The sequence below is a fragment of the Mya arenaria genome, chromosome 6, assembly GCF_026914265.1.
Source record: "Mya arenaria isolate MELC-2E11 chromosome 6, ASM2691426v1".
Lineage (NCBI taxonomy): Eukaryota > Metazoa > Mollusca > Bivalvia > Myida > Myidae > Mya > Mya arenaria.
Window position 1 is genome coordinate 48,802,573 of NC_069127.1, and position 15,483 is coordinate 48,818,055.

A 15,483-nucleotide genomic window follows, 5' to 3' on the forward strand; every position below is an offset into this window, starting at 1 on the left:
AACCTTATTTATTCATTTACTGATATTTCTTTTACATTTTACATTTAGTATACGAGCGATTTCCACAACGCAACACATAATCGGTGTCAGTAAACAGTCGGTGTGACGACTTCAAACTTAAAATACACTGAAAGATATTTCATAACAGACTGGAAAATTAAAATTCGGCTCGTTCGAAACATCCGTTCCCTCAAGGTTTTGTCTCGTCCCCGGCGTCTTCGAGCGATCGCAGTTTTACTGTATGTGATTTGCTACACAATGCATATTCCATAGTCAACAGGCCCCAGTTTCTTGAACAGTTTTAAGTATAACAAGCTTTAATATCATATTTCATTAAGCCATATTACTTAATTTAAACATGACTTTACAAGATAATAAATGATTCATCATGATATCCCTTCAGATCATTCTTTCTAAAAGTCTCCGAACTCTTTATAATGAGAATGTTACACAAATTATACAAGAATATAAATAGTGAGCATAGATAGATTGTTAGGACTTGTTTGAGAAATTGGAGCCATGAGTACCAATTTTCTTGTCAATATCTGAACTATTTTTAAGTTAAGGCCAAGAACAAGAATGTTAGAGTGGTCTAGTGCCTTAGATATCTGTCTCTCACCCAACAAAGTGTGGGCTCCATCCCCACCAAGAGTACTTTCTCATACCTGTCAGAATGTACACCAGGCCCAAATATCACAAATATACTCAAGTCAAGTCTCAATCTCAACTCATTTTACCATGATTAAAGCAAAGTATGATTAAAAATCTTGCATTATTTTATCCTTTCTAATAACGTATTTTCTCGTAGAATGTGTTTATTTTGTCAATATTTCAAAGAAAACTAATTCTAGAGCAAATAATGTACTTCAGTAATTGTTAAAAAACAATGAATTGTAACTGAAGTACTTTTTTGCCTAAGAATATTTTCCTTTGGAATCTAGACAAAAGATTTTAATCAACATATTCAGTGATAAAATGCAGTTTTAAAAGATGTAAAACATATTATTTTCAATATCTTTTTATTCTTTGTGGTAAATCAAGCTGAGACTGAGATTGATATTTGACTGAAGTATTCATATTGTATTGGGGCCAGTACTGGCTTCTTCCCAGACAAGTGATTCTGCAAGTTATTAGACTTAATCTAAACTAAGCATTAACTATTAAATAAATGACAACAACAGTGGAATTAAGGTCTTTGACAATACCTCTCCTTTTCTTTTAAAGTATTCTGAAAGTCATTTTCTACAGGTATTATTAAAGCATATGAAAAAGTCCCATCCATAAATATACTTGTAGACCTACCGTCTTGTTTTGTGGAAGGGTGCATATCTTTCAAAGTGAGTTTCTGAGCAGACAGACGTCGAGTGAGCAAACTGGCGCGCCGCGCCATGCGAGATATGGCATTACTTGATGTACCAGATGAGCCGAACATGTGATTATGGTGGCTGTGATGGTGACTCATGTGTACACGCCATGTAGCTTCTGAATGAAAATGTGAGTCGGCTGCGTGACATCGCCATATACTCTGCAAGACATTGGACAAAATTAAGGAAAACAGTGAAATTTATTGTGTTATCTATCAGAAGCACACATCACTGGTAAGATTTCATCAACTCACTGACCATTACTCAAAGATTGCCTACAACACTATGACTGGTCATCAAATCCGGTTGAGACATTATGCCAACTTAAGCATTAATGCCATGTTTTTTAAAGAGTGTGATCTGACCGGTCATCCAACCTAGTTGAGTTATTATGCCAACTTAAGCCTTTAATGCCATGTTTTTTAAAGAGTGTGATCTGACCGGTCATCAAACCTAGTTGAGTTATCATGACAACTTAAGCATTTAATGCCATGTTTTTTAAAGAGTGTGATCTGACCGGTCATCCAACCTAGTTGAGTTATTATGCCAACTTAAGCATTTAATGCCATGTTTTTTAGAGTGTGATCTGACCGGTCATCAAACCTAGTTGAGATATTATGCCAATAGCATTGCTGCCATGTTTTTTAAAGAGTGTGATCTGATTGGTCATCCAATCTTGTTGAGATATTATGCCAACTTAAGCATTTAATGCCATGTTTTTTAAAGAGTGTGATCTGACCGGTCATCCAACCTAGTTGAGTTATTATGCCAACTTAAGCATTTAATGCCATGTTTTTTAAAGAGTGTGATCTGACTGGTCATCCAACCTAGTTGAGTTATTATGCCAACTTAAGCATTTAATGCCATGTTTTTTAAAGAGTGTGATCTGACCGGTCATCCAACCTAGTTGAGTTATTATGCCAACTTAAGCATTTAATGCCATGTTTTTTAAAGAGTGTGATCTGACCGGTCATCCAATCTAGTTGAGATATTATGCCAACTTAAGCATTAATGCCATGTTTTTTAAAGAGTGTGATCTGACCGGTCATCCAACCTAGTTGAGTTATTATGCCAACTTAAGCATTTAATGCCATGTTTTTTAAAGAGTGTGATCTGACTGGTCATCCAACCTAGTTGAGTTATTATGCCAACTTAAGCATTTAATGCCATGTTTTTTAAAGAGTGTGATCTGACCGGTCATCAAACCTAGTTGAGTTATTATGCCAACTTAAGCATTTAATGCCATGTTTTTTAAAGAGTGTGATCTGACCGGTCATCAAACCTAGTTGAGCTATTATGCCAACTTAAGCATTAATGCCATGTTTTTTAAAGAGTGTGATCTGACCGGTCATCCAACCTAGTTGAGTTATTATACCAACTTAAGCATTAATGCCATGTTTTTTAAAGAGTGTGATCTGACCGGTCATCAAACCTAGTTGAGTTATTATGCCAACTTAAGCATTTAATGCCATGTTTTTTAAAGAGTGTGATCTGACCGGTCATACAACCTAGTTGAGTTATTATGCCAACTTAAGCATTAATGCCATGTTTTTTAAAGAGTGTGATCTGACCGGTCATCCAATCCAGTTGAGATATTATGCCAACTAGCATTGCTGCCATGTTTTTTGAAGAGTGTGATCTGACTGGTCATCCAACCTAGTTGAGATATTATGCCAAGTATTATTGCCGCCATGTTTTTTAAATAGTAGAAGAAATTTGTAGATGTTAGAAAGAGAGGATATGATATTGGGACACATTCTTTTTAGAATAATATTTCAAATTCATAATGCTCAGAGAAGCTTAAATATCATGTTGTTGTATTGATCAATGCACGAAAAGCAATTCTGCTTGTCAAATGAATGCCAGAGTTCATGAGTTACTTTCACCAATAACATTAAACAAGGTATATTATTTTGCAGAAACTAATAATCTTTGAATGTTCTGGTATTATTCATAATTAAAAGTAATCATAAAACAATTTGGGTTCATGTTAAAATATCAGCATCATATTGATTACATTTATGATAAAGAAGAGCGGTAAACCAGACCCAGACTCTCTTCTCTTCTTTCAGTCAACTAAGGGGCATAACTCAACCTTTTCAACATGCATACCAAGATTCATTCGAATACATAGTGTGGTTTCTGAGTAAGAGTTATTGGCAATGTTAATATTTTGATGTAAAGGACGACTCCAAGGCTATCAAATATCTTCACTTTATTTTCTTCAAATAATAGATGAGCTAAAATGAAACCTGTATAAGAGATGCTGCAGTTGGTATCTGTCTGTTGAAATGTTTTTGTCGCTGCTTCTGCTGAACCTTTAAGGCAAAACCAGACCCCAAAATACCCTGAAAAATCAAACAACATGCATTATTATCTACAGATAGATACAACTATATTTAAATATAGAAATAACGTCAGAAAATTAGCTCAGTTGTTTATGCCCTGGCTACTGTAAAGCAGTCAGGTTTTCAACTGAAAATCACAATTGTTACCATAAAGCAAAAGACTCTTTTAAATCCAATATTGACAAGCTTCCAAATAGTGAATATATGCTACTTTATTTTTGACAGCATTTTGCTTACTTACTTTTCAAAACCAACTTTATATAGGAATGAGTCCTGTTCAATTATCTTTATTTCTAGCTTCATTCAATATCACCTTGAAGGTCTTTTACTGCATGCAATCTTTGTAATCAAGTCAATTAGAAGTTCCCATGGATACTTTTGAATTTTTAATGGTAAAACAATGAGAAGAAAACACTATTAAATCTTTACTAGAAGGCTAATCATTGTTATTTCAAGGGAAAATGAAAGTTAATGTGTTTGTCTTCTTTTAAGGGCATATATCAGCTATATCAAAGTTGAGGATAAAGATAACATCAGGGCTATAATGTTACACAGAAAATATTCCTTTTAAGGTAAGCCCTCCATCGAATCAATAGATGCAAAGATGTTTTCGTGCATTTTACATATTGAAATTAAGATTATTTTAGGAATGATTCGAATTATGGGATTGATGTCATTATTGGGGTGTGAACACAGTTGGGCTGGTAAAGTGTGTGGAGTCCTTCGGACTACTTTTACCAGCCCAACTGTGTTCATATCCTCGATAATGGAATCAATTGCACAATTCATTACTTATATTTACACCAATAATTTATCATTTCTTTCCAGGATTGTTAAAATAACACTTCATTTCATTTAAGAAAACCTTATAGTATTTCTTTCTTATCCATTCTGTAAATGGAATGATCCGACTGTAACTGGAAACAGTTAATCATATTATGTTGCAATAACACGGGAAAAAACTATAATATCACTTCAAATCACTTTTAAACCTGCTGACACAATACAAACAATAACAACATAAAAAAAAATCAATTTAGATGTATATAATTAAGCAATGATTAGCGATCCGAACATATCCCAAGATGTTGGGTTCATCAGAAAATGTTTGCAATTGCAGAATTTAGGCAGTTTAATTCAGGAATGAAAGTAGAGGTGTATATGAAATATTTCTAGTATGTTTAATTTATATTGATTAAACATTTTATTATTTCTACATGGATTACATTTTTGAATTACACCATAAGTACACATCTATTTAAATGAAATTTACTGAACTTTTTAAGGGAGGTAATAACACAAAAAAATACTATGATTATATAACAATTGTCAGTACAGTGAAAACTTTAAAAAAAAAATCAAACTAAACATTTTGTAACCTTAAAATGATACTTTAGCATGATTTTTTTTTAATGAATGATGGATTGATTATCTTAACAAAAACAAAGGAACACACTTTCTAATTGCAAAGCTCTTGTCACTTACTGCTGGAAGCGCGAAGAATGATATTGCAAACACAGAGAAACAAGAGGCCACAATTCTGCCCATCCACGTCTGTGGTACTGTGTCTCCGTATCCTATCGTTGTTACTGTGATCTAGAAACAATGACACAAGCTCTAACAGTTTTCACATAAGTCTGCAAGCCCTGTACTGGTTGAATACTTTCGGAGCAAAATTCTTGATTGCTTCTTAAAATTGTTGATGCCAAGCACTACTGTAAAAACAAGGACTTGTTTGCCCGCAAGTTTTTCTTTGACTGTGTATTCATTACAAAGGCATGAATTTGAAAATCTAGCTGCTTAATGTCATATCAATCAATGCACATTTTCTCATCAAATATTTTAGAATAAATGATGGGACTTGCATTGAATATACATATCCAAATTGTAAAATTATGCTTATTGTTTTCAAATTATATGTGGCCAACAAAAAAAACTTTGCACTATGCTAAAAGCTACAATTCTAACAACGCCATAGCCAAACTTTATACCATTACCTTAATATTTTTCTTGAAAATAATATGCAACCTGAAATACGTACCACACCCCACCAAAGGGCATCGGCGTAGCTGTTGAAGTTGGACCCGGAGGATGGATCTGCATCTTTCTCCGCCAAGTAGACAAAGTATGATGAAAAAATGAGCCCCAGGAAACCTATATACAGTGTAGTGATGAGCTCCTGGAAACAGCAACAAAAAAAGAAAAAAATATACTTATATTCATCTTAGCTTAACTGTGAAGAATATATGGTAAATGGGAGCCGGACAAAACATCCCATGGACAAAACCTCCCATGTCATTTTTTCCAGGTGTACAAAACCTCCAAAACATCCCACATCATTTTGACAAGGTGGACAAAACATCCCACATCAATTTCATACCCAAAGCCCATTAACAGTTTGGCAACAATCATTGAAATTGAGAATTAATTCAAAAATGTGTGGAAAACCACCTAGAATTCACCTTTGTTTTGGTGCTAAATGTGTGTACAAACTGAGTACTACTAGGGTATATGAACATGCCTCTTCGATCAGAAGCCTATCCGAGTACTCAAGTACTGATTTCACTACTCAATACCATCCCTAAATATTTCACATTTAAAATGTTTACTATGATTTTGTTAATTTTATCACGCATTGTTCACATTAAGAAAGTAATGAACAATCGGCCCTTAGTATTGCAACTAAATAATAAATTAAAAAAACATTTTCTTCATTATGTTCTCAAATATCACTTAATATAAGAGGCAAAATCGCTCAGTCAAATTGATGTGCCTTGCATACAAAAATGAACTTTCTGTTATGAACCTATCTACTAAGTTTGATAAAATTTCAACAAAGCTCATGTAACAATTGTTAAATGAAATTAGTAATGCAAAAGAAAGGATGGATTTTGTTTCGAATTTCAAGAAGAGGGGTCACAGACAGCTATATCCCCTGCCTCAAGAGGGCATTTTTTGTAACGAAAGCCAATCAATGGTAAGGGTAGTTTCTCAGGAACATAAGAAATGTGTAAAATTAAGAAAGGGCAATAACTCTTTCAAAAAAGGTCAAATTGCAAAAGCCTGACAATATGCGCTGCGTCACTATATAGTCATAAACGTAAGAGGAGTTGCGAAGAAACAAATTTTAAATGTAAAATAAAGAAAGGCCAATAACTCTTTCAAAAATGGTCGAATCGTGAAATCCTGACAATATGCCCTGTGTCACTATATAGTCATCAATCTGTGAAAGTTGGTAGAAATTGCATGAAAAATGTAACTGGAGTTGTGAAGAAACCAATTTTAAATGTAAAAAAAAAGAAGGGCATTTACTCTTTCGAAAATGGCCGAATCGCGAAAGCCCAACAAAATGCACTGCGTCACTATATAGTCATCAATCTGTGAAAGTTTGGTAGAAATCGCATAAAAAACGTAAGAGGAGTTGCGAAGAAACCAATTTTAAATGTAAAATAAACAAAGGGGTATAACTCTTTCAAAAATGGTCAAATCGCAAAAGCCAGACAACATGCGCTGCTTCACTTTATGATCATCAATCTCTGAAAGTTTGGTAGAAATCGCATGAGAAATGTAAGAGGAGATGCAAAGAAATGAATGTGGGACGGACAGAGGGAAGCAAGCACGGAAGCGGGCCTACCATTACTATATCCCCTCGCCTTTTCAAGGCGGGGGATAACAAAGGGCATTACTTTCCATTATTTGACAGAGAGTGATGTGATGGCCTATGAGTAATTACATGTTTGTCATAAACCTATGTGTGAAGTTTCATAAGTAAAGCCCCAAGATATGCATATCCCAGGTGTTATTCTCAGAACAGTTTGTGGGCAAGTGAGCTAGACTGTCAATAAATAAGCACTAACGTTTTCAACAGAATTTTAGTAAATAGTCTATTAAGCAATAAAATGTTCCGAGGAATGTAGTTTTGAAATCTTTACCAGACAGTTGGGATTATTTTCCTCTATTTATTGCTCTAAAAGCACTTGACATCATAAAGACACATTAATATGGCCTTGAGCAGACAGATTTTAAATAATGTCACCAAAATACCACGACAGATCTCTTTCTCAGTGAATGAAACAAAGTATTACCGTTGGACATAAAAGCCTATTATTATTTATCGACTAGAAAAGATACATTGGCTTAAAACAGGACATTGTTGGCAATTATACTAAGACCAGGATCTGTGTCTTATGTTCCATGCATGTACTTCAAGTTGACATTAACTACTGCTAAGCCAATTACCTGGGTTATAACCAGAACTGATGGTTTTTTTGGAGTCAAATGAGATTCAGTTACAGATCTATGTAAAACTGCAATGAAGCAGCTAAAAAACATGACAGTATAGTAGCAGGCATCCTAGACCTCAAGATGACCTATTTTCAATAACAATAAAAAGAAAACACTCAAAACTTCAATGTTGTTAACATTGTTGCTTTCTGGCCAAAAAGTAGAAATCCACCACAGTTTTGGTGTGCCTAAGGTTACATATGAGCAATCATGACATAGGAGGCTAAATTCTGGATTAAGGAGTAGCTGTATGGAACAGATGCTTCTGGATGATTATGCCTATGAATATTATCGGGTCATCTGCATGAATACAATTATTTTGATGGTGTCTAAGCTCATCCGTATGCTCAAACTACAATGACCTTGACCATCACATAAAGCTTGTTGACTCACCGCCCAAACTACAATGACCTTGACATTCATACTAAGCTCACTCAACCACTCAAAACTTCAATGACCTTGACCGTCATACTAAACTCACTCAACCACTCAAACTACAATGACCTTGATCTTCATATTAAGTTCAACCCACTGCTCAAGCATCAATGTCCTTGACCTTCAAACTAAGCCCACCAAAAATTCAAACTACAATGACCTTGACCTTCAAACTAAGCTCACTGCACTCCTCAAACTTTAATGACCTTGACCTTCATACAAAGCTCACCTACCTGTGCTCCTACTACTATATGACCTTGACCTTCATACAATGCTCAGCCCTATATCACAAATGTTGTTATTCCATGAATTAGGTTAAGATACAATCGTACATGATCTGATCTAATATAACTTGTGAAGATGGTATTATTGTGTTACCTGTCTGTGAATGTATACAACAGAGCCGAGAAGTCGCCAAGTTCCTCCTTGACGATCAACATGTAACATGCGAAGTATCTGGAGAAATCGGACACCTCTGAAATAAAGTGTTTTTTAGAAATACTGTGAAATCAATATTACTTTTGTTGGGAACAACTTCTGTATAAGCTGAAAGATAGGCTGATCCTTGTTTAATGGTGTTTATTAAAACTTTTGACAGATATATCTGTTGATAAAACTCACTAGCAATGTATATAAATATACTGACAGTCAAACTCATGGCAATAATTAACAGTTTAACAGAAGGTAAATGCCAAAGGTAACCCATCACATGTTTAATGGAGAATTTTATAGGCGTTCCAGATAACAACACCATTATATTACATAAAAAAAAAACAAGTATGACATTTCCTTATAATTGGAACTGCTTCGTTATGAAACAGTTTTAAATAGAGTAAATCAATTGTCATGCACAATAGACATAAAAATATAACACAAGCATACACAAGAGCTGTCATAGACAGCGCGCTCGACTTTTATCAGCTGCGTTAAGTTCAAATTGTAAAGATTTGGTGAATCATTCATGGATCATTGTAAAATCAGATTAAGGGCAAAACCTTAACCAGAATTTCTATGTTGAATAATAAAGAGCCATAATTTATATTATATGCAATAAAGAGTTATCTAACTTGTTTATGTATGAAGGCTGAATCGGTGAGTACCGTTGTATAAAGTCGGAACGCAATACATCAAGATTTTGCAGAGATTAATTTACCTATGCGTGCCTTATGCAAAACTTTAAAACCAACGTGTGAAAATGATGTTGAAGCCAGGGTGAGTAGTATAGCTCTCCTTATTCTAGAACAGTCGAGCTAAGATAGGCTTAAGCTAGGATAGGCTTAACGTTCGAATGACATCATCATCTTTTCATTTCAGTGAAGTCACTCATACAAGTAAGTGTTGAGTTACCATTTTTAACAACTATCTGCTTGTGTATCATACTGTGGAATGTCTTTAATAGTTCCGGAGTTATCCTCAACATTTAAATAGCTGCAAACAGCACCACAAGGTACTGACAACAACACCAAGGCTGATTTACTCATTATTTGCAGATAATGGTGAATTTAAATCTCGTATACTTTCTTTACAATATATGTAATAATGTCTCTTTGGTTGTTACGATTTAACATCTCTTTTCTACAAAAACAGTTTGTTGTTGTTGACGACAGTTGAACAACATTTTCCCTGAAAAATAAATAATCTAATTTAAATCATGAATAATTGACTACCTGATTGCTGAGGTGGCAAAAACCTGGCCATTGGAACCAACAGCTAAAACAACTGCTGAAGCTGTTACCACAAGGAAATCTGAAAAAGAAAGTTATATCATCAGCATGAGACACAAGAACACCTTTCAGATGTCAATCTTCAATCTTGTTATTAAAAACTTTTCCTAAAAAGGAAATGAAGTTGAACAAAATGTTAAATATTTGGTGGGACTCAAACCTCTACCAATATTTGTAAAAAACAACAAGACAATTGCTCCTCAAGCAGTTAAACAAGGCAGGTTCTCATTGTGATTCAGCATGTTCATGTTATACAGCCAGACATTGAACATTTCAAAGAAATCTGAAATTACCCCACCAAGTTCTTATTTGAAGATATCCCTTAAGTGGCACACCAATAATATCTTAAATTGTAAGGTCAGCACAATCTGATAGTTTTGTTGTGACTCTGATATCCATCGCAGCAGATGCCACCAACCATGCAGCCATGAACTCGAGCACATGTTCGGGTGTTGTTCGAATAACGAAAGTTCATTGAAGAGATTAATACTATGAGTGAACCCTTCCCAGCAAACACTAGATGTAAGACTAAAGTTGCACCACTGTTGGATTTACATCACAATGTCGGCAACCATAATTCAACATCAGGTTAACATCGGAGCCCCAATGTTAAACCAATGATATGGTTCAACGTTTTATTAACGATGTATGTATGTATGTATTTCTTCAGACCCTGCGGTCAAGGATAACCCATGAAAGTGCAAGCACTTATTTCCAATGGGGTCCTTTGTTTTTGCTGAAGGGACAGCACGCTGAAGAGACAGTGGTGGGATACAAGGAAGTCCGGGTGCGATACCCTAGCTCTTTTTCGAAGAGACCCCTTGGTTCTTTTACGTGCTCGGTGTAAAGCACCGATACACGGGGTACAACTTTCCTGGGTTAAACCAGTACTGAGTACACCACTTTTCCAAGCACTACCCTTTAAATGCCAAGCGCCAGGCAAGGGAGCTACTTGTACCAATTTTTAACGTCTTTTGGTATGACGCGGCCAGGGATCGAACCCACGACCTCCCGCTCCGTAGGCGGACGCTTAACCACTAGGCCACGGAGACGGTCAACAATGGATTTTGGTCAGAGTCATGACATATTTCCTATATGAATTCATTTGGCAGGAAAGTGGAAGGAGTATCAAATTTTCGTGCGTTATCTGGCAGTTATTTATATGTGGGAAGGAAAAATCTGAAACTAGCCTGACATACTTCATCCATTTACGTACGCAGAATATGCACTATGTTACAAAATTATGTATGTCTGTTGGTCTTATCATATTAACGAAACTTAAGTAGTTCGGACAGCTATCACGGATCGGGGTGGAGTTAATACCAGTGTACAGCATTAATGGGATCCCGGGATTCCAAGGATCCCAAATATCGAGGAGGGACTCCTACTAAGGCAAGACATGCATTAATTCCTGCACGATCTCATATTTTGGAGCTTTTACTTTTTGGGAAATAAAAATGCATGAAAAAAGCAATGTTAAATTTATGAAAGAAAACATATCAGACATATATATTTGGTCTGCCATTTGTACTACCAGTGTTTAGCCTGATCCATGCACTGGTATCAGTAAATCAGGAGACTGGAATCTGTTTTTCCAAATCTTTTTTAGAGGTTACTTTGAATTTCGCAATCTAAATAATTTTTCACCAGTTGATTGCTGCTTAGATGTGGAATCATCTTGGTTGGGTTTATGTAAAGTTAACTATCAACTTGGAGTTAGGATTGGTTCCACAGTATCAGCAATTTCCTTATGTCTGCGAGGTCAGTAAATGGAAGATTCAGGGAGGCCACTGTTTTGTCAGAAAGATTTTCTGATTATTTTTTTCATCAACGTTCTCATAAGGGCAGTGATCTTAAATGCCATTTTGTTCTAAAATGTCAGCAATTTTCTAGTAATAAACAACAGAGCTAAATGTGACATTTAAGCTTGATCATACCCTTATAATCCCATCATATCTTAATAAGATTTGCCTTACACTTGATTTAATTAAGTACATTTAGGCAATTCTGATTGTTTTCAGTACTTAGTTGTCTTAAATTTTTTGTTCACTTCAGATACAATTTAGGAAGAAATAATTTGACATTGCAAAATTCACTTTTGTTACACCTAAGATTTAGACATGATTTATTTATGAATATTCCATCTAGGAAATGCAATTAAGATCGATGATTGTGAATATATTGAGGCTTGTGCACGTATAGCAAGAATTTGTATCAGGAGTTGCTTCTTTTACAACCAGTATGGGCTTTTATATAGTCAACTGGTTTAAAAAAAATATTGCATTCTAACTGGTTCATACAGATGCTTATAAGCCATATACTAAAATAATCAATATTTATATCATAGCAGTACTTATATTATGCATGATTAAACCAGGGTGTCCTCTTGGATAAATTATAAAAGTTGACCTGCTTCTTTTACCCTTTTTAGGAAAAAATACCATGCCTTAATTTTATCAATCCTGGAGAAAACACTTAGCCTCCCATCAAAAAACCTAGGTCTAACTACAGAAGGTTGACAACTGAATTTACTCCTGAAGATGACATCTATAATATCTGCCGTCCACTAGGCCCCGTATGTTCCCAAAAGCGGAATTCGCAAAACCTGGATGATTCGGCATGTCTTTGCGATGATCTGGAACCCTTCGTTCTGTGTCCTTCGATCCTTAACACTTCTGGAAACCTTCGGGCCAAATCGGGATTGAAAAAAATTCGGCATCCAAATTTTAGAAGTTTTAAAATTTGGAAGCCGAAGGTTTTATTCGGGATGGCTTTGGGATCTTTGGAAAACCATCGGGAACCATTGGGGACATTTGGAAACCCATCCCCATTAACTCGGCATCTTTGAAAAGCCTTCTGCGAGGCTTCGTAATTATTTAGCCATACATTCCTTCAATTCAGAATCTTTAAAGATCTGGAAGTCTGACATGAAGCCAATGCCCCCAGTCATACCAGATAACTTTTAGTTTGCATCGACTAACACCAGAAGGACTATGCTAAAAAAGCCCTTCTTAGTGTGATACAAACTTCTTGATTTCCACATGTTTGCCATCGAGGGCACCATGAGTATGGAGCATGTTCCACCTTCTCTTAAATTAGGTGGCCACTCACGCCAGGCCTCTGGAGTATTGGGAATGGCCAGAACATCATCTTTATACTCCTGAAGCAGAGCAGTACACACTTCTGGGATGAAATGGCATAAACTTTCCGCAGCAACAAGGAAGTCATATGCCAAGACAGCGTACGTGTCCCCAGAGGCATTGTACCTCAGCGTCATCACAAGCTTTAGGCCAGCAGGAAGGGCATTACGAAACCTGGTGTCCTTTTCTGAATGTGAGGCCTTAGACGCTGGAGTATGTCGTCAAACATTGTTGGCCTGATCCTGAAATACCGTTTGAATGATCTTCATCTCGGAGTTCTTACATCAATGTATTGTACTGTCTATAGTGAAGCCTCCTATCGTCTGTGAGCCAGGGGGCGGACCCATCTGATCATCGATGACGTCTTCTTTTTCTCTGTCTCAAAAACAATGCAAGCATGGCATCCATTTCAGCTTGGATTTAAAACTGAAGTACAAGGTGAAGGCCTCAAACATCCAAGCCCCATGGTGTCCCACTAGCGACTGATAACAAAATAGTAGTTTGGCACCGTTTATATACCCCGACTTTCAACTCCACAACATTTCAGCATTCTATCGCCAACGATTCGGCAACTCTTCAGCATGCAATGTTACTGCAACCATTCCCCACGATCGGGAAACATTTGGGAGCCGATTCCGGACATGTCGGTATTCTTCTGCTTCGCATTTGGCTACTTCGGATAGGTTTCAGCGTTTAAACCGCAACCTTTCGTATGCTGCTCAGCAAATGCATGCGAATACATGACGAACGGACCAGATGGCAAAGCTCCGCCCATTTATTGATATATGATCCTGAAAGGTTTCCGAAACTAGCAAAATTTTATCGACAACCCTTCTGCAAAGCATCGGGGCTGTAGTGGACGGCAGCTATAAAGGCATTGCAAGTTGTGGCTCTTCTTCATATTTTAGCAAACAGTAAGAATTAACTCATTAATTCTTTGTCTTGTGGTCCAGTTGAGGTTACCAACAGCTACAATGCATGCTAGGTTTACAGAATTTGACAACAATTGGTAAAAAAGCTTCTGAAAAATAAGCCAATTATTATCTCAGAACTGGGTATCCTCCACATAAAACACAAAACCAGATGTTTGCAAGAACCATAATCATGATTCAGTGTCCCACACCACATTATAATACATCATTAAGGCACATAATACATTATGGCAAATGATAATACATCATGGTGGCACTTGACAATAGCAGCTTGATTATAGTTCAAGTGCACAGGGGTTATCCAACAATGCTTCTTCATGATATTGAGACTATCCATTGATTTAAGAGTCTATTTTCTTGGCTGTTCTCATTAGACCAAGAGAAGGTCCTGATATGACATGAACACAATATAAATTATTCACAAGAAGTAATGCCAGATCCAATTTTATAATGCTCTTATTTCTCCCTTGTGTCAAGTGTCACTAACAACAGCTGTCATACGACAGTGCCCTCGACTATTTATAAGCTGCTTTGTTTTAGAAATGAATACAATAATGATGTAATATGTGCTTGTCAAAGCAATAAAAACAGTCAAATTAAAAAGTAAACAAGAATGCGGAAGTGCATCGAAACCAGGTTTGAAAACCTGATTGAAAGAAGAACTTCATCCTTTGTTGTGAGATTCAATTTCAACTGTTTTTCCTATTTTTAGTAACAGTGACCTTGGCCCAGAGGGGCCGAAAACACAATCCCATGGAAGTTCTCCTTAACCTCTTTTAAATACTACCAAGTTTGGTCACAATATGACAACCCTAACTTAAGTTATCCAGTACCAAACGTATACCTCTTTTTAGTAAAGGTGACCTTGACCCTAGGGGCCCCAAGCACAAACCCATGTAAGCCTTAAGAGAATTGAATGAAGGGTTAAGTGGAGTTATAAGTGAAAATGCCGACTTGCCCTAAATCTTTAACAAGGTGCCATCACGTATTCTTCAAATAGTCCAGCTAAAAATTGTAACATGTGATATTTAATGTTTCAGGTTGTTTCTTTAATCTAACATAGCACTGCATCACCAGGGTACACAATTATATAAGCCAGATGTGAAAACATTAATCAAAGTCAATACATGCAATTTTTTTTAAAATATTACCGGTATGTATTTTTTTCATTTTTCAGACAGTGGACACAATTTTTTTGCTATTTTGAAAACTTAAGAAGACAAGGTTTTCAACCTTTGTGCAAAGAATGGTTGTTG

At 36.0% G+C, this 15,483-nt stretch overlaps 1 protein-coding gene across 3 annotated transcripts in view; it reads right to left on the reverse strand.

Annotated features, from left to right (window-relative positions):
- The window catches only part of LOC128238911 (potassium voltage-gated channel subfamily KQT member 1-like), an 82,067-nt gene that overhangs the window by 16,334 nt on the left and 50,250 nt on the right, over window positions 1-15,483 (reverse strand). For all 3 annotated transcript variants that reach the window (XM_052955226.1, XM_052955225.1, XM_052955224.1), the window contains 6 exons: window positions 10,099-10,177; window positions 8,810-8,906; window positions 5,754-5,891; window positions 5,198-5,308; window positions 3,617-3,712; window positions 1,303-1,525 (listed from right to left, as the gene is read on the reverse strand). In XM_052955226.1, the coding sequence (XP_052811186.1) occupies window positions 1,303-1,525; window positions 3,617-3,712; window positions 5,198-5,308; window positions 5,754-5,891; window positions 8,810-8,906; window positions 10,099-10,177 (744 nt within the window). The remainder of the gene's footprint in view (window positions 1-1,302; window positions 1,526-3,616; window positions 3,713-5,197; window positions 5,309-5,753; window positions 5,892-8,809; window positions 8,907-10,098; window positions 10,178-15,483) is intronic.